Source organism: Rhodnius prolixus, unplaced genomic scaffold, assembly GCF_049639745.1.
Source record: "Rhodnius prolixus isolate KJV_2025 unplaced genomic scaffold, Rpr scaffold_1, whole genome shotgun sequence".
In the NCBI taxonomy this organism is placed as follows: domain Eukaryota; kingdom Metazoa; phylum Arthropoda; class Insecta; order Hemiptera; family Reduviidae; genus Rhodnius; species Rhodnius prolixus.
The window spans coordinates 10879805-10899440 of NW_027411581.1; the positions used below are offsets into that span (position 1 = coordinate 10879805).

Here is a 19636-nt window from a genome sequence, read left to right on the forward strand (position 1 = left end):
CCCGGGTTCGAATCCAGCAGCTGACCCTTAGATTTTCTCTTCCTAGGAGCTTCTTACAGCTCACTGTCCGGTGATGGACAGTGTTGTCTGTAACGAGAGGCCGGCAGTGCACTGGAAAAAGCTCCGGGCGCTAATAAATAACCTCAGCTGTTGATGCGCCAAAAAAAAAAAAAAATCTTGAAAGACTTGCCTCCAGATAATAAAATAAGCTTAAGTGGAAAACTTATACTTCTGAAGATCTTTTTTTTTTTAGGAGTAACAATTTGTATTTGACAGTAACTAGAGAAATTAGAGACGTAATGAAAGCGCCATGTTTTAAATAAACTATGATTAGAGAGAAGCAACATACAAAACAAAGTAGCTGCTACAAGTTGGGAGGTAACGTAATCAGAAGGGTTTCCTTTTGGAAATTACTGCCAGTGTAAAGGAATGGCAAACACAAAGGAATCACTCGCTAGATCGAAAGGAGAGGAGAGAGGCTGCTCACAAAAAGAAGGGCGCCTGCCCCCTGGTCCTCCCCACTACTTACAGATTTCTTATCACTTCTTTCTACGTAACTGGGAGTATGTGAACAAGAGGTCTATCGACATCCTTTAATGTCTATATTTAGGAGGTAACAATCAATCACCTCTTTATCCGTAGTTTATTTTCAGTTTTAACTTTTGTAAACAGTCTTTAGCAGTAACAGGAGATTAGGTTTCTTTCTTCACTTTGATGAAAAAAGAATGGAAAGGAAATTATAACATCAAAAGAAACAATTTCGTTTGTAAAGAAATAAATGTATAAAGAAAAGAATAGAAAATCTCTTCCCAAAGAAAAGTTAGGTATTAGGTTTGGTTAAAATATATACATTTAAAAAAAACTACGTTCCTTTAAAAGAATTCAGCAACCTGCATTTTTAGTATCGTATTTTTTTCAGGAGCTAAGTCAAAAATGAAGAGATGATATTCAAGGAAAAGCAAGATGAATACGATCTGACTAAACAGTACAATGGTCGCTTTTACTTCACAATACTACCAACTATCTTTACACAAAACCATGTTACATCAAATTTAATTTTAAAAAATATTTATAAATCGATTTTAAATCAATCACATAATCAAATCGTTCATCTAGTCGCCTGTATAGAAACGAAGAAGAGAGGCTGCCAGATAAGGGATTCATCGAAATCCAATCCTCTTATCTTAGAATGCAAAAATATGCCCATGACTTTATAATAAATTTCCTAGACAATATCTTGGAGAATACTAATTAGCAATAATTGTGATTAACACTTGCTTATTGATCCAGACAAGGCCCTAGTTACATGAATTTGTGGAATTGTGAAGGATGGTTACGCGCTAGCCCACCAATCAACTAATTCCTTACAAGCAAACCAAAGAGGAATTAAAGCAAAATGGCAGGAAATAGTTACCCAAAGAGAAATTAAATTAGAAAAAGGGAAATAATGAGACTCTCTTCTAACTATTAGATCTGCCTCCGTATAGGAGTGGCGAATGGTAGATAGCAGACTGGCCACGATTATTTGCAGACCTTTCTACGCAAGATCGGCATAAAATGCTTTATGCGCTCTCTACGTCCCCTTAGTGAAACGAAAGGCATCTTGGAACTTTCTTGAACTGTACTGCGTTGATCTTCTTCAGTAATTGATTTCCTCGTTACTTTTTACTGTAAATAATATATAATCTTAATAATAATTATTATTATTATGTATAATAATAATATACATTCATGGATCATTTTTGTGAAACACTAAATTTAGAGTTTTACCTCTCAAACTTGAGAAAAATTTATTTGGTTAATCAAAAACATTCAGGGAAAATGAATTCTTCTACTTTTCGTTTATCAAGTACGCACCCGCCTTCATCTAGGTTTCCAGTTGTAAATCATACTCTATCACTTCAACATATTCTTTTGCATACAGGACCAATTTTCTGAATAATTCCTAAGTATTATATTTTGTCTAGAGGGGTAAACTTTAATGCCAACAATTAAAATTTTTATATTTTGGGAGAAAATAATGTAATTTGTGATTTTACAGCTGACATCTATGATGAGACTGTGCAGAAGTTGTCCAAACTCAAATTGGACACAGAATGCGTTGGTGGCGGTCGAATTCAGCACACTCCAGAAAGTAAATTTATCAAAGTTTATGGCTATTCTCAGGTATGTATAGGAATGTTTTATTTTTTCAATAAATCAATATTATTAAATTAATTACATGTTTAGAGTAATAGGAGAAATTGAACTATAGCTCCTAGAATTCAGTCTACTTGTCTTCTGAAAACACAGTAGATTCTCCTTGGCTAGGGAAATTATTTGGACAATCAAAAATCTAGAAAAGGGGAATTCATGAAAATAAATAAATGCCTCTCAGAATAAGAAATGTTACTTCCTTGAAACGATCATTTAATTTACATTAGCGTAACCAGTAGATTTCAATTCAGGGGAAAATGGCAATATTAATTAAGAAGTTTAATTACAGAAAAACTAGTTTCCGCCTGAGCAAAAGGACCTGAAGGTCCTAAATTTGAGATCCCTAAAAAACTGGGGGCCTCAAATCACAGGTACTAAAAAAAAAATTGTTTAATGGTAAATTTTTACGCTCATCTCTATTGCTTTGAACGAAACTATATAATTCAGTAACCACATTAAATAACTCGCAACATGAAATATCTATGTGAACTAACTTATGTGAACTCGTAATTAGAAGCAGGTTCCTTACGGGGTTCTTGAATGTAATAACTTCAGTTTTCAGTTCAGTTCTCCCTAAAGAAGGTGTACCCTATAGCGATACTCCTCAAATGACGATTCTAAATTCGTTTTAAATCTAAAAAGAAGCTGTAGAGTATTTTACTGTTCACTATCCGGTGGTACACAATGTTGTTTCTAACTAGAAAACCCTGTTCGAAGTACACTGGAAAAGGCTCCGGCCACCAATGATCTAAGATTTGGACATGCTTAATATTTAAATAAATAAATAAGGGCATTAGTCTTTTTTAAAAAAAACTCTGAATCCACTGCCTCATTGGCTCACATACAGAAGGAAAGTTTTGTTTGAATTTTCTTTCTCTTACTCCAGTTTTCCAGACGTTTAATTATACAATTTATCTTACACCTCCTAAAACTTTTTCTGCAATATTATTCAAATAACAGCCTTTGATAGATCACAGATTTATTAGTAAAATCTTCGGAGGCATTCCCATAAAAAAAAATGCTCAAAAAATTGAAAAATTCTTTCAGTAAGACTTACTTAGTACCACTTAGTGGTAGTATCCGCTATAGAATTTTCTAAAATATTTTAAAGATAGATATAACCTTCATTTTAATGTATAAGGCTCAGAAAGGTTGCTTTACACGGAAATTGGAATTTTAGACTAAAGAATCTCAATTTTTTAATCAAGGTTGGAATTTTAGCAACACATTCTAACCCTCCTTTGTAAAAAAAATACGTAAGATACGAACTATTGTAAATTGTTAATTACCATAGTACTTAGGCAGAAGCCTAAACATCCCACTCTCCCTAAATTGGCCTTATTTGGATTATCCTGAAAAACGTTTCTAATAAATGTTGCAGAAAAGCATCATTATTATTATATGTATATATATTCAAAGTTAAAAGAAAAATCAGTAAAGAAATGGTATATTCTAGAAAAATCTCGTGAAAATCCGGTTAACACTGAGTACTCAGGCAGGACCGTAACGAAATATCAAATTTGAACTAATGGCCATATTTATTAGTACTTTAAAGAAAAAAAGTCTACCTCAGGTGTAAAATTTTGTGAATATCCTTACCGGAAAACACCATTTTTATTGCTAAACTAGCACATAATTTCTCATTTTCCCTTCGTTTTTCACCATAAAAGGAAATAATTAGTTCTACTTTAAAAGTAACAATTACTACTGACCTGTAGTCGTTGTCTCAACCAGAAAACAAGCTTTTTTTGAGGGTAAGCTAACTCAAAGATCCTTATTTTTCCTTTTTTATTCTCTAGGAAAGAAACGAAAAAAGTTTATCTAAGTTGCAACATTTACTACTGGCCTATATACTCGTTGTCATAACCGGAAAACATCTTTTTCTGGCTTAACTAGCACAGTTTTCCTTATTTTTCCTTTCCTTTTCACAAAGAAAGAAAAAACAAACGACCTAACTCAATTGTAACAATTTGTGCTGTTCTATACAGCAGTTTCCTTACCGGAAAACACCATTTTTGTCGCGTACTAGCTCAATGTTCCTTGTGTTTCCTTTGTTATTCGAAAGAAAAGTAAAGAAAAAATTCTATCTCAGTTGTAACATTTAGTGCTGTCATGTAGTCGTTGCCCTTAGTGGAAAACACCATTTTTCTCGCCAATCTAGCTCACAGTACCTTATTTTTCCTTCGTTTTTTACAAAGAAAGAAAAGAAAAAGTTCCACCTCAATTTTAACATTTTGTGCAGCCCTATTATAGCACTTTCCTTACCGGAAAATACCTTTGTTCTTACAAACTAACAAACAGTTCCCTATTTTTCCTTCCTTTGTTGCAATGAAAGTAGAAAAAAAAGGTCTACCCTACTTGTAACTTTTAATACTGTTCATATAGCCGTTGCCCTTAGTGGAAAACACCATTTTTCTCGCCAAACTAGCTCACAGTCCCTCATTTTTCCGTTCTTTTTCACAAAGAAAGAAAATAAAAACATCTACCTCAGTTCTATCATTTTGTGCTGTCCTATATAGCAGTTTCCTAAACGGGAAATATTATTTCAGTTGCCAAACTAGCGCATAGTTTCTTATTTTTTCTTCGTTTTTTACAATAAAAGGAAAGAATAAGTCTTCCCTACAAGTAACAATTGCTACTGGCCTGTACAGTCGTTGTCCCTACCAGAACACATGCTTTTTCTGGCTTAACTAGCTCAATATCCCTTACTTTTCTTTTGTTATTCGAAAGAAAAGAAAATAGAAAAGTCTATCACAGTTGTAACATTTAGTGCCTTTGCCCACTGTGGAAAACCTACTTTACTTTGAAAAACACCATTTTTTTACCGTAACAAAACCATTAGCTAATTTGCATAAGTAACTAGGGTAAGATTTGTAAAAATTCATTTATTCTTGGGGGGATTCACTGTGAGAACAAATTAGTTAAGTGAAATTTATTAAATCAAATTTTACCTGTTGTATGTCATAAGTTCCTTGGGGAAAAAAAAAACAATCTGTTTTGGTTTGTGAAGTTTTATTAAACATGAAACGAACATTTTTCCTTTTATAAATCAAGTGACTTTAGAATAGAATTGATTGACTTAGACATTGCATACCTGTTGGATCAGTTCTAATAAATTCTTAATACATTACTGTTTCTTATTGGCATGAGGGCTTACGTAAGGTATGGTAATACCAGAAAACGAGGCATAATCATCTTCCTCCTTTACAGTAGCGTCAGCCTCAATGTTGTCTTCCTGACGAATCAGTTGTAGTTGATCTTCGTTTTCACCGTTACTTCTTAGCGATAGACTTGATGGCAATGAAAATGTCGAGATTTCCTCTTTGAATTTTCCTCTATCCTCAAGTATTTCATTGAGCGGTTGCATTTGTTGCTGTAATTTTTCAATATTTTTCAGTTCTTCCTCACACATCATTTCTACTTCACCAAGTTGTTTCAGAAATAAACGACTTTCATCAGAAGTGACCTTTGAGTGACGAAGGCTTGGAGAATTATTATTTGAAATTGATTTCTTTGTATCGCCCTTACTGTTCTCATTGGCAATTGCTTTGTATATTATTCCTTCATGGCCTTTATCTAAAAATTCAAAATTATCTTCAAAATAATATCCTTCTTCCTTAATTTTTTCGAATCTATTTACAAACATATCCTTTATTTTAATCGCTTCGTCCAAATCGCCTCCCACATGCCTGTTCAGTATAGCTTTCTTGCTATCATTATTACTTTTATCCAACATACTGACCTTATCGAATTTAACACTTCAAATTTATTACACTCTAAGTACACTAACAGGGTACTCTAAAGGAAGGTAGATTTTGCAGCTGGTATTTTAAGTAAAAGAAATCAAATTAATCAGCCATATGTAATTTAATAAAAAAGTACTGTATTAAAAAATATGACCTAGTTCTTATTAATTTATATTGCCACTCCTTTAGAAAAAATAACGTAATCCACTCTTATTTATACCTAATAGGTAATTATTTATAAATTTATAATGGGACCCATTGTGTGCAAGAATTTTTTTTTTATTGTTCTTTTAGCTTTTTCCTGTTTAGTTCTCTTCTTAGAATGCTTTTGTTCTGACTCTCATGATGAGTGAGATAGGGACGTTTTATGAGGGATAGGGATCCGTCTTTGAGAATGCTGTAAAGAGTCAAGTATCATTACAAGCATGTAACAAAGTAACAAGCGTGCTATGACGGATAAAAAATCAAAGATAGTAAAGTATCTTAAGTAAGATAGAAAGGCACTTTCATCATTTGAAATCAGTTATTAAAGAAAGTCGTTTTAAGCAAAGTTGTCTTGTAGGAATTATAAAACGGTAATGTATCATGATAAACACTAGAGTATTTTTTCGCATAGTTAGTTATCATTCTTATTAAAAATAATAGCTCTCAATTATTGTACATTGACTATATGTTAACTTTTAATAATTTAAGTATTTTCATGCTTCTACTTTAGTTTAATTTTTTTTTTTTTTTTGTTTAATCTTATATTTATTGTTGACAGGGTTTCGGTAAAGCAGATCATGAAGTGGCTGTATCACTTCTGAAAGTTGTCTATCCAGATTACAACATTACCTGGACTGATGATGGATATTGAATGCGGCAGAAAAAAAAGAAAAAAGAAAATCAGATAATCTCATTTGCTCAGAATATAATTTCAATCATTTGCGTAATAATTATTCCTCCTTCATCGAATTTTCCCTTTTGTCTTATGCTAATTACTTGCCCTATTTTATACAAAAGCATACATTAGGGAAGTATAAGTACTCTAATTATCATTTTAAAAAAATATTAAGCTTTATTATTTTCATATGTCACTGAGAAATTATCTACTACTTCACTGTTGCCTCTACTTTTAAATTGATAAATAATATTATAATAGATTGTAAAAGATAAAAATAGAAATTAGATTCATCATATTCTCTTTGCATTTGCAACTGTTTCACTATCTATGCTAACGTAAGTGACTAATAAACCTTTTTTCTTCTATTCAAAATTTATTAAAATATGTATTAAGATTTATCACTAATAAGAACAAGTTTTTCTGATTATTACCCTCATGTACCAGTCTCAGATAATTTCTTTTTTTTTTTTTTATACATAAACAAAGTAAAGTATACGTATATATTAACCATTATTAGTCTGTTATATGTAAAGGCGTTTTGGCCCTCTAACATGATATCATCAGTTAGTATTAAACTATTTTAAAATACCTAATTAATTTTAATATAATTTTTTTGTAAACGACCAGGCGCCTTTATAGCCGAGAGATTAGAAACGAGGCCTGCACAATTGAGATCTATTATAGATGGTACTGGGTTCGATTCCTGGTCTACGCCATGGATTTTAATTAATTTTTAATACAACTTTATAGCAAAGTACGTTTGGTAGTCGCCTCCGTCCGCGACACCTTAATTTTGCACTCAATTTTTTTGTACAACCATTATTCAAATCAAATAAATTATATAAAATCTAAAATTAATCGACTCAATTGAACATATTTTCGCAATATAATAAGAACTTGAATTAAAACTTATTTAAATACCAGAATAAATTTGTAAAAATTTTAAAAGACCTAAGGGTGTATAAAAAGATAAAATAATTTTTATTCTATGAGACTGATAAATAAGGGCAACAACCAGGAAAACTTCAAATATTAAACTAAGATAAATAAAAAAAAATGTACTAAATAACAAACGATGAAATGTTCTAATCTCACTCTTCAATTAATAGCTAATCTACCTAACATAGATGGCAATTGTGCAAGTATTCTTGGCTGGGAGTCATCATTTGATCTAATCTTTATTTCTGACCGATTGCAAGTGATCGGGAATTATTCTTTATTATTTAGCTCAACTTTATATTTTAAATCCATTAGAATGATATTGTTTTTCAAAAGAATAGAGAACAAAATGATAGTAATATAGTGTATTCCATTAAAGCTTTGTAAGGCTAAAAATGGTAGATAATGTACATTTTCAAACAAATGCAGTTGAAAATAAGTTTATCATGTATGTCAGTCATTTCAAATGGGGAGTAGACAAAGTAGTAAGTACTTTTATCACTAAATAATCGTTACAAAATAGTAAAATTGAGACTCCATCAATTCAGAAATATTAGCTTTATAAATAGTTGTAATTTCAAAAACGCTTATAATAACTTTTTCAATTTTATAAATTAATATGTATTCTTTGATTTTATCCGTGATAGCACGCATGTTTATTGTATCCTTCATCGGTTTCGGATTTTAATCCATCATCAGAGGTGGTAATCAGTTTAGTGAGGAGATTTCGACTTCTCTTACATTATCACCACTGATGAAGGTCGGTACCGGCCAGTATGCAATAAATGCGCGTGTTACAACAGATAAAATTGAAGATATTATCCACCACTGCGGTCCTAACCACATTTTAATGTGCATTGCTTTTTAACAAACGATCACCCATCAATATATATTTTTTTCAAAATAATTATAAATGTATACTTGCTTAAAACACCAAAAGTGTTGCTGTATTAGATGAAATTTTATTTTTCTAAAAAGAAATCAATCAGAAAGAAAATCCGATTAAATTAATCTTTCATTACAATCAAAGAGAATAGGCCCGCAAAGCTAATACGAGTGTGTATTGTGGTACTGGGTTCGTTTCCCGAAAAAAGCCTTGGATTTTATTCAGAGATGTGTTTCCATGATAGTTCCCGGCATTTTGTAATCCCCGTTAGCTTTTGGATATTGCTCCACCGCCAGGTTATTCGTTAAGAATAATGTAATGAGTGCTCAATGAACCATACCGACTGTATTGCTGTGTGATTAAAAAAAAAAGAGTAAAAGTTATGGTAAGAATCCCAAAACACTTTTACATTTAAAAACTAAATGTAAATACCAATAATGCGCTAAGATAAGAATGTACGCACTTGTAAAATATCGACTATTGTAAGCAAATAAATTATCATCTAAGAGTTACCTGTGTTTTTTTTTCATTTTTCAGTGGAATTTAGTTTTTTATTTATTTATTTATTTAAGGTACTTGTGTTTGAAAATGGTAATTAAGGGATATTAAAAGTTTTTTTATCAATAATTATAATAGAAACTGTCTTCTTTATTGCAAAAGTAACGTAACAATTATTATTTTTGCTTAACTACAAAATATGAACATTTGGAAAGATCTACATTATCTTTAAATATATCTGTTAACTCTTTTTGTAACAAACTATGTAAAGATACATTATCATGTTTGTAAATCCATGTATTGGCAAAGAAATCATATCGTTTTGGGCCACTTAACGGCGAGCTCAACCATATTTGCTTATTTGGCGTTTGTCTATTAATAACATAAGTACCATGAGCACCAAGTGACATAGTTAGAACACCATCACCATAAGTAATATCACATCCCTTAATTTCTGGATGTGATTCTATCAAAATTTCTAAGTTTTCACACAAAGAGTCTAATGTTTCTTCACAAATATGTTCAAATTCATTATGTGTTAATTCAAATTTAATGTTATCTTGAGAAGAAAACCTGACTGAACTCTGATATTTCAAAGGTTTATAAAATGCTTCAATTTGCACCAATTTTACCGGATAAAATTTTGCCGTTTGCTTTGATGATGTATGTATATAACGGACATGCTTAAATTTTGCTACCCTCTTTAGGTTATTTAAAAACATAACAAACGGTAAGGGGCCTTAAAAAATGATTCAGCAAAGCAATGAAGACTACTGAGTTAGGCTATCATTTACCGTAAATTAAACTAGCAAACGCGATAGGGGGATCATCACTGTGCATCCGAGCTTAAGTCTGAGGTGTTAATTGAGAGAAATTTCACTGCACTAACAGATTACTTTTTCAAACTGCTAAGAGAAAGCAGCAATCTACCACATGATGTAAGTAAATAATACACAGAGAAGGTTACTGTAAGGATATAGGTTACTGCTCCTTGCAGAGAAGTTTCAAAACTGACCATAGGTAGCAGCAGTTGTCGGTTTACGAATCCACTAACTATATGCGGATACCTGTGAAAACATTTAATTATTAATAATTACATACATAAAATTCATAATAAATTATTAATTTTTAAATATTGCAATACTTAAACCAAATGTATCAATACTTATAAGTATCTGAATTCTATACCCAAAAAATGAACTGTCAATGCAGTACCGACAAGAGTTTTAATAAAAATAGTAAAATGTAAGAAGAATCTGCTTTCTAAATTGAAGTATATTATTAAATCGAAAAAGTCCTGAAAGAAAACAAAGTTGGTGTCAAGAACATTTAGTATTTATTAATTACATTCAAATGAAGGTATTGATAGTAAACTTAATACTTGCTAAAGTTGAGAATTTAACTTCTAACAGGAACACAGATGCCTGTAATTGAATAAAATCTATCAGCATTTCTTCTTATTTATTTACTTTGGTCTATTCTCTCTTGCAATAACCACTTAGGTAATCCCATACCTACTTAATATAACAACAATCATTTAGTAGGATGGGCCATTGGTTTGCCTTACCAATTTCCAAAGGTTGTTACCTCCGTGTCATATATAATCATCTACTTAATTTTCATGCTACAGAATTTTCCGCACTGTACTTACAGTTTCAAAAAGAACCCATATTTGAGGTTCAGCTTTCAAAAAACCTCTACAGTGCAACCTCTAATATATTGGTAAAAATGATATTAAATATAACCAAGCAAGTGGACTGACTGCTAGTGAACCTTATAAGAAGTATATAAATGAAGTGATCCTTATAAAAAGTAAATAAATGAAGTGAACCTTATAAGAACTAAAAGACAACACGATTTTACTTCCGGCTAATTATCTTTAGTTTAAGAACACAAATAAGTAATCAGAACACTAGAGTAAAAAATATTTATTTCTGTAATCATTACATAGAAATATTTAAGGTAAATTTAAAACATTATTTCCACTTACTTTAAACACATAAATAAGTTTGATATAACAAAATGTTTCCTTTTTTTACTTTACACAGCGTTTCTTTTATCTTCTAAGGCACTTAGTCACGATATAGTTTGAAGCTTAGACAGAATTAAAAAATTTACTTCAGTTAATATTACTTCACAATTATTCATTTATTTTTTGAAGTAATTGAAAGAAGTTTTATGCTTCCCCCGTTTTTATAGTTTTAATCAAAAGGTTAATATTTTTGGTAGCAATAGCAGTTCTGCACAATCCAGCGACATCATTTTTAGCTTTTCCAACTGAAATATATTTTAATGATTAAAAAAATAAAAACAGAGATAGAGCCATTTTAGAATTCAAATATGCTACTTTTTTTTTATTTAGCGCGCCAATCCCAGATATAATTGACTCTTAAGAAGTTTTCCAGTACCCGGCAATTCTTTGGGCCAGAGAGCTGTAAGGAAGCTCTAAGGTAGAGAAAACATAAGTGCCTGTGATGAATTTGAACTCAAAATCTCCGTTTTGGAATCGGGAGTCTATTGCACTAACGCCTGAGTTAATCTCTTTTCTAAATATTGACTAAAAAAACTTTTCAATAATTAAAATGCACTCCACACACATCAATCAATGTATTCTGCCAATGTTCAATGTTTTATTATAACATGTATTTCAACAAAACCAAGAAATATGAATCTCTTGGGGGATACCACTTCTTTGACTACTTGATGGTTCATGGTGTCCCTCCCTGCGGGTATTGTGACTATATGGGTTTCGCGCATCCTACTCAAGAACACTAACAATCACTTATACATTCGGGTAGCGTATGGGCCTTAAGAGTGTTGACTTTAAAGCTCTCCTCCTAGAGTCTAGGAAAATAATAATGGAATGTGCACTTTTTTATTGGAGTACGAAAGAATTTATTTTCTCTGCCATGTGATCTGGAATATTTCAGCCATGCTGGAAAGCGAACAAAGCGACTCAGCTTTCCTACAACTGTTTTGTTCATCCCTTCCACTGAAGGTGCCAGGTTAGTCTTCATCAGACCCTTTTCCAGAATGGAACACGAAGGCCATTGTTTTATAGTATAATTTGGTTGACAGACATCTCCACACATACCGTCTTCCAGTTTTTCTTTATTGTTTGTAGGGATGACATTCTTTAGACAAATAATATATTATTCTACGAATTTCAATTTTAAAATGATGCAGTATCTAAACTAATAGGTATAGGTTAAAACGGGCAGTTGAAAGATTAGAAAGTTGAAAATTTGCAATAATTATTTGACCATAGATGAAATTATGTGCCGCCATAAACGGCTTACTAAAATCTGTACTATTTCAGTGGGCCAGGTCGGAACCCCGACATGTTCGTATTTTTGGAAAACATGAGGCGCTGAGCAAGAGTTTATTTGAAGTTAAATCCATTAGTTCTATTGCTCATCAACTACCACTATTTTAAGAAAGTTGAAGGTATCAGTGATAAAACTGTTAGGCACAGACAGACATACGGAACGCCAACATTCCTCAAGAACCGGCTGTTTAATTTCTCTTTTATTTAGGTTGAAGAATAAATAGCTTAAATGCAAGATTTTTTTTTGTTGTAAAAATTTTTATTTTACCTCTTAATCTTGAAGCATGCTGCACAATAGCATTGATATTTCTTAAAGTTTGTAACAATTCCTTATGATTAGCACTTCGTAAAGAATAATTTCTAATTAAATCACTGTTTACTTGTTGTAAGTGACTGTAACATTCTCTTAGATCTTTCCTAAAGAAAATTTATAATTCATATTTGTTAACAAAATAAAAAATAAAATTAAAACTAAAGTTTAACGATGTACTAACATATATTGTAACAAGCGAGAATCTTCTGCTTGCACAATAAGTCCTCTAACTATGTTGGCTGTATCGGCTACATTGGCAGACATTTTAGCAGCATTCTGTTGCAATTCTTCAACTTTGTTCAGCTGATCACGAAGATTTAAGTAGATATTTGGGAATTCAGCAAATGACTGCAAGCAAAGTATAGACTGTAGCTTTTAATACAAAGATAAAACTATTCCTACAAGTTGCTAAATACAAATTGAAAATAATTAAAAATTAAAATTTGATATGAACAACAGACTACTTTCATTCAATTGAATACAACAAAAAGTAATTAAGAAACTGTCTACAGCTTTGGTGCATCTACGGATTGAGCGCTGTAGCTGCAACTTAGATGATTATAATTTATTCGTTTCGTTTATTAATTAAGGCTTGTTTATTTTATTTTTATTTTTTGTTTACTTATTGGGAGTTTACCGAGACGGCCCGGCCCTAATGATTTTTGATTAATGATCAATCGAGCTTTGTTCATTTCTATGATCTTATTAGCTATAAGAAATGAATAAGGGCTTAGGTATAAGAAATTCCATCAATAAAAGATTTACCAAAAACTTCCTGGTGAATAAAGTTTTAGCATCATTATTTTAATGTAATAAAATAGCTGGGCATCACAAGAGGGCACTTTTTTAAATCCGGCGCTTTCAAAAATAAAATTATATCACATTTCAGGCACAAAATAAACTGACCTAATGCCTTTATGAGTTACACAGACTCAGAAAACAAAGGATGGGTCTACTTTGCACTCAAAGCCCCGTATGAGGTTACATTAAAAGGAGGAGGATGATAAAAATAGTCTCAGGTACAAGTTTTAATGCGAGGTAATCGTTACTTTACGGTGAGAGACCTTTGAAATTTTGAGACCAGAGGAAATGGCAACATAAAATCGACTGTTGGAGAAAACGCTAAACTCCCAAATCCAAATTCCAAAATCTATTATGTAAAGTGGCAACTCCTGTTGGTTATATTTTTTTTTTCTGAAAGCTTATTACCCAGTCAAGTGGCACCTAATCGATATATAAAATTTGAACTATCCGTAATTTTCTTTTTTTGAGTTGTACTAATCAATCCCACACGCACTAAATAGACCAGTTAGTGGATTGGATGCTGTGACCTTCACCAAAACTTGTACTAAAATACTGGCTTGCAGAAATTAAAAGGAATATATAAAAAGTTCAAATAAACATCAATTTTTTTAAAAATTGTAATCGATACCGCAAAATTTTGGTGTTAGTTGGTATTATTATACGACTGTAACACCCACCCCAAACTTTACATCACACAGTAATATTTTTTTGAAAATTTTAGCGTGCTCCGTTAATGTCCTAGATAAACGAAAATGAAATGTGGCAGTTTAATGAAACATCCCCAAATCCTGCATTGCAATTCTTTCATGGTGCACTTTTCACAATTCTATCATCTAATTAGGGAACTTACACCGTCTCTTCAATACTGATTTGCCTATTATTACGTTATACTGCCTACCTTATAATGATTTAACTTACATTCGGAACATGTATTGATTTTGACAGGAGATTGGGGAACCAAATACAGTACCTTTTGTACCATCGTTACGACAAATTAACCAATTTAAATTAAATCCACCATGGAAATTTAATTTTAACCCATGTTCCAACTAGAAAAGATCAATGGTAATTGTCGTTTGCAAAAATGCAGATAGAGAATATAGAAGAATTCAGGTTTTTTATTTTTTTCATTTATATATGGTTATACTTTAGAGGCATAAAAAATGCCAAGTTACCTGGATTGTAGTAAGATTAAAAAACTGCGCTAACGATTGAATTATATCTGCTGCAATACTCATATGAGGAGTGGCAATAGTCATGGTTCCAGATTCGTATTTTAATTGCAACATAGACCCATCTCTTAGACTGGTCAAAGATATCCTCCATTCCGCACTACTCGGTCCTTCACCACCTCTTTCTTCCGAATTACTATTCACCAAAAAATTTTGACTTTGCCAAGACTCCAACTTGAAAATAAAAATAACATTCACAGAAATAACAATTAAAAAATGCCTCATAATAAAATTTTAATTCAGTTTAAAATTACCCTCAATGGTTTCTCATTTAAACGAAATGTCACAAAGCTGTCTGGAATCACTTTAGAAACAGGATTAGCTAAGTTATACATTGAAAATCTTGGAAGCTGCCTGGTAACTTCAAATACATGAAACTGTGACTTCGTAGCACTAGAACCCACAAACGCCTAAAAATATATATATAAATATACTTCCAATATTTAATGAATCAATTATATAATAATATATGAGATTGCTGAAAAGATAGTTTGAATTGTTAGATTTACAAACCCGAATATGTATATCAAGAGGTGTATCTTTCGGTGGTACGAGTGGTACGTCCAGATGATGTGTTACTTGATCAATTCGTGGATGTACAACAAACGTTTCACCTTCGAATATTCCTTCTGCAAAAACTGTAGCAGATCGTATAACAGTGAGATTATTTGTAGACAAAGAAACTACCACATGACCCGCCTGAAAAATATATCATTGTACCTCCCACATCTGGCTACACATAAATTAAATTTTAAAAAATAAAGAGGTATCCTGCTAAAAGTTTTGCAAGCACTAGTTAAGAAATATAACCTTAAAACAAAAAGCATTTTTTTTTTAATCGGATTAAAATGGTAGTCGTAAGTAGTTTAGTCATCAGTAAGTTGTATAAGCGCTCAGACTAACATTTAATTCCCTCTTATTATATTTAATTACCCCTTGGTAGGGTGACCATGTCCAATTTTCCATATCAAGTTTTACCGGAAAGGTCCTCGAGTTAAAAAAAAAGTATAAAATGGTGAGTGCACATTAGCTCAAAAATGAAAGAGGTAGGAAGAGTTCAGATTTCATATCTCAGAGGAGTACCCCTTGGAACTTGATAATAACATTGCGCAGATAATTCCTTAATCAAAATACTACTTCATGGACTTTATTTACTACACATAAAAATTTATTTAATAGCTAATATGTTTATATATTTATTTTTTATGTTATTATATAGAAAATATATATTTTACTACTTGGAGATTTTCTTTTAACATGACGAATTCATTCCCAGATTTTGCTTTCCCACTTCAGCTACTTGTTAGTAAATTTTAATTTCTTTGAAAGGTTAGAGTAGTAATAACAAATTATTTATTTACAATCTATTGCAATATGACGGTTTTCAATATTCCCCAACTGAGCATGATTAATGTATTTATATTTCATAGATAAACACTAATGGTCATTCAGTTGGAAAATTTCCACTCAGTGTGACTGAAGCCTGGATTTCACAATATCAAGAAATCTGTCGGACTCTTTCGTTAATCTTTAGTTTGAACATTACACGGTCAGACAGGCATTCCTTGGACTGAATATAAGTAATGTTCTATCAATTACCTTTTGGATCTACACTAGCTAGCACCAACAAGTACACATAAAAAAAATATGAGGAATACTCAACAAGACTTACTGAATGCACGTTACTCCCAAAGCTAACACTAATTTCAGTAAGCAATCTTGTATTTGCCTAGAACAAATAAGGAAAAATTATGTCTAGTACTAAAAAAATTATTATTAAAATAAAGCAATTGATTTACCGGAATTCCAGTTCCAGATGGATCAGAAGTGTAATTCTTCAATTCAGAAAGTAGTGCTTGCTTCTTTGAAAATAACTCTCTCATTACTTCCCCATGTTGTACAGTATCTCGAGGAATACTACTTGAATCGTAACCACGAACTAATCATTCAAAAATTATTCATACTGTACATTACTCCAAATAGGTATAGTGGGGTTATTTAAGATAATTATCGTTTTGCTAGTTTTAACAACTTTATTGATCTCTGTATTCTGTTTACTTACTAGCTTATCTGAGAATGATATTATCTCAATAATACACGTTTAAATTTTTTTTAAAAAAGTAAAGTAATGCCTATTTTTACAAGCGGGCTGACGTCCAACTACCAAATTAGGTGACGTCGACGGAAGTGACTAGCAAACATACTTAACTATAAATTTCTCATATAAATTATTAATAAAATCCAAGGCCTAGACCAGGAAAAGAACCCAGTACTAAAATACCTCTGAGCTTTGCGGACCTCGCCTCTACAACCGCTCGGATACCGTGGCGCCTAATACGTTTAAAATATTCTTAACATTATCTAAATTCTGACGCCCAGTCTTCAGAATACGAAAAATTTGATCCATATGAAAGAGTACTAATATAATATGAGGGCAATTTAGTAGTTCTAAGGTATTATTAAAAAGGGGTTTTGTGAAGAGGCAACCAGAAAATATGAAATTAACTCAACCGAAACTCAAAATGTGAGTAAATTCAAAAGAATTTGGTAGGCTACATTTTGAATTCTATTTACAACTTGTTTTGCATAAAAAACAATAAACTTTGAAAAAAAAATTCTTTTACCTAACCCTGAGCATCAAAATGAAAATAATAGCTAGCATTCTAATAATGTAAATCATTTCGTAATTACTTTCTCCTTGAACTGAACAGGCAATAAGTTGAGATTTCCCGGACATTGTATAGTCACCAGTTACTAATCCAGCCACACCATGCCCTAGAACATCGTGGAACACTACTTCACCAGTTCTACTGTTTCTAGCATCAACTTTACCATTCGACCAACCGGTTATTAATTCGGGAACTCCATCACCATCTATATCATAACTAGATAAGCAAACCGGGGCATTTTTGGACTGAAATTATAAAATATATAAATTTTTAGATAATTCATATGAACGAGATTGGTATTTATTTAAAATCCAATCCAAATACCTTCACTCGCCAAGCTCTATTCAATTTATCGTAAACTCCAACAGTACCATTAGCCAAGGAATAAGCAAACTTATTGTCCTTAAGAGCTACTAATGAGGTAATCGCTTCAGTCTCCGATATTTCATTGACAAGGGCATCTTCTTTGAAAACACGTAAATCAAAATCATCTGAGCCAACTATTAACTACAAAAAAAAATGTTAATGAAAAAAATAATTTCAATTATTCCACATTTAATGTGTACTACTGCAAACTATGAGTAATTTACCTCATTCTGTTCATCATGATCAATATCCAGTAAACTGAGAGATCGAACATTATCTCCAGTCACCGTCCAAAATGGATCATTTCCTTGCCAATCAAATCCTTGGATTGAACAATTTCCACCTACAATTGCTAACGGAGTATTAATATTCCCTAATTTACCAATTACGACAACATTCGCTCCATCTGTTACCTACAATGTAAATATTAAAAATGATCCAAAATTTTATTTGAATTCACAATTTTTTAATTAAATCAAAGATAGTATACTAAACGAACGATCATAACACTTTCAGACCCACCTTTTTTTTTATTATTCAGGCTCCAGAGGTATCTCAATCAAGGATTTGGTTCCTTTCGATATAATTTTGTGGGTGCGATTTTTGATAATATTAATAATAAAAATGAGTGCTTTGCATAAATTAATAATATTACAATAATAATACAATTAACTTCAATAATATTGCTTAAATTGAAAAAACTTAATCCTACTAATTAAACTTATGAGAAGTTTCGTTTACATTATTAAGATGATTTCAGTGTCGTGACAGAAAGCTTGAAGAATTAGGCAAAAAGGACTTAGTAGAGATCCAATTAATTCGCCTTTAACTACGTGATGTGTACTAAACTAACAACCACTGTGCCAGTAAGTGCAAACCAGTATTAAATTTGATATTTGAACCAACTTCTTTGTAAAACAGATCTGTGTTATTTTCCACATGGTAGGCTAAAAGAGTGCTTTGCGTCCCAATAACTAAAATATCTTTTTCTTCATTTGGATTCAGTTTTCCAGCTGAAATGGCACTGACTACCTGATTTACGTTAAGCATTGATAGCTCACGATCACGGAGATGAGGACTGTGTATCATCACCTACAAGTTAATAATTCATAATAAAATCATTCATTCGACTGAATAAACTAATTTTTAATGGCCAAAACTTTAATGTTTTTATGAAAGGAGAGAATTATTTTAATTTAAAACATTAGAATATTCCATGAGAGACTACCGTCGAGAACTTCATGTCAGTGAAATACAACAATAAAATTGAACAATATTGAATCTAAATACCTTATCCCCTGTTGTTGCTGCAGTAATGCAACTATGTGAGCCATCATACTTTCCAATTGTAACTCTTCCGGATAATATTTTTTGCTTAAGCTGTAAGGTGTATAATGGTACTGCCATTCGTCCAATTTTTAATACGAGAAGTAAATTTTCGGCATTTAATTAATAATTGCAAAATCCTGTTCGCACAAGGTTGGATAATTCAAGCCTAATAAAAGAAGAAAAAGATTAATTTTTATATTTCTGGCTGCCTTCAATATTAATTGCTCACATATTATTACTGCAAAACAAATGTCTAACTCGGCTATTTTTTATTTACTACCTGTGCCCGTTTTCCAAAACTACTTCGAATAAACAAAAACGCAGCAGCTGTTAAATTAAAATAAAAAATAACTTCCTTACCTACAAGGATGCTGCAATACACTTGGTTTTTGGTTACACTGGATTGAAATTGTAGTGATTGTGCTGCTACCTGTAGAATAAATTGTG

General features: G+C 31.7%; 2 protein-coding genes across 6 annotated transcripts in view; one reads left to right on the plus strand and one right to left on the minus strand.

Annotated features, from left to right (window-relative positions):
* The window catches only part of LOC141446259 (sex-regulated protein janus-A-like), a 190908-nt gene extending 181746 nt beyond the window's left edge, over nt 1-9162 (plus strand). For all 3 annotated transcript variants that reach the window (XM_074112794.1, XM_074112786.1, XM_074112785.1), the window contains exons 3-4: nt 2042-2166; nt 6706-9162. In XM_074112794.1, the coding sequence (XP_073968895.1) occupies nt 2042-2166; nt 6706-6798 (218 nt within the window). In that variant the 3' untranslated portion in view covers nt 6799-9162. The remainder of the gene's footprint in view (nt 1-2041; nt 2167-6705) is intronic.
* A 1899-nt stretch (nt 9163-11061) lies between these two features.
* On the minus strand, nt 11062-19617 carry LOC141446006 (BBSome complex member BBS2-like). 3 transcript variants are annotated; one of them, XM_074112339.1, is made up of 14 exons: nt 19550-19617; nt 19151-19355; nt 18767-18952; nt 18085-18273; nt 17819-18001; nt 17517-17739; nt 16625-16764; nt 16498-16554; nt 15339-15524; nt 15080-15235; nt 14769-14999; nt 12971-13137; nt 12745-12893; nt 11062-11425 (listed from the first exon to the last, which is right to left on the minus strand). In XM_074112339.1, exons 2-14 carry the CDS (start codon nt 19265-19267, stop codon nt 11325-11327), a joined length of 2085 nt encoding a protein of 694 aa, XP_073968440.1. In that variant the 5' UTR covers nt 19268-19355; nt 19550-19617; the 3' UTR covers nt 11062-11324. The 3 variants fall into 3 exon arrangements, with proteins under 3 accessions (XP_073968440.1, XP_073968449.1, XP_073968451.1); XM_074112348.1 differs by having other exon boundaries at nt 19470-19581; XM_074112350.1 differs by lacking the exon at nt 18767-18952.
* Nucleotides 19618-19636: the final 19 nt, after the last annotated feature.

What these genes read in the sequence shown, in the direction of transcription:
- LOC141446006 (XM_074112339.1), bottom strand. Translation starts at nt 19,267, where the DNA reads ATGGCAGTACCATTATACACCTTACAGCTTAAGCAAAAAATATTATCC. An exon ending in CAGCAACAACAGGGGATAAG is followed by an intron (nt 18,953 to 19,150) that starts GTATTTAGATTC and finishes ATTAACTTGTAG; the next exon opens with GTGATGATACACAGTCCTCA. An exon ending in TAAATGAGAAACCATTGAGG is followed by an intron (nt 15,000 to 15,079) that starts GTAATTTTAAAC and finishes TTTATTTTCAAG; the next exon opens with TTGGAGTCTTGGCAAAGTCA.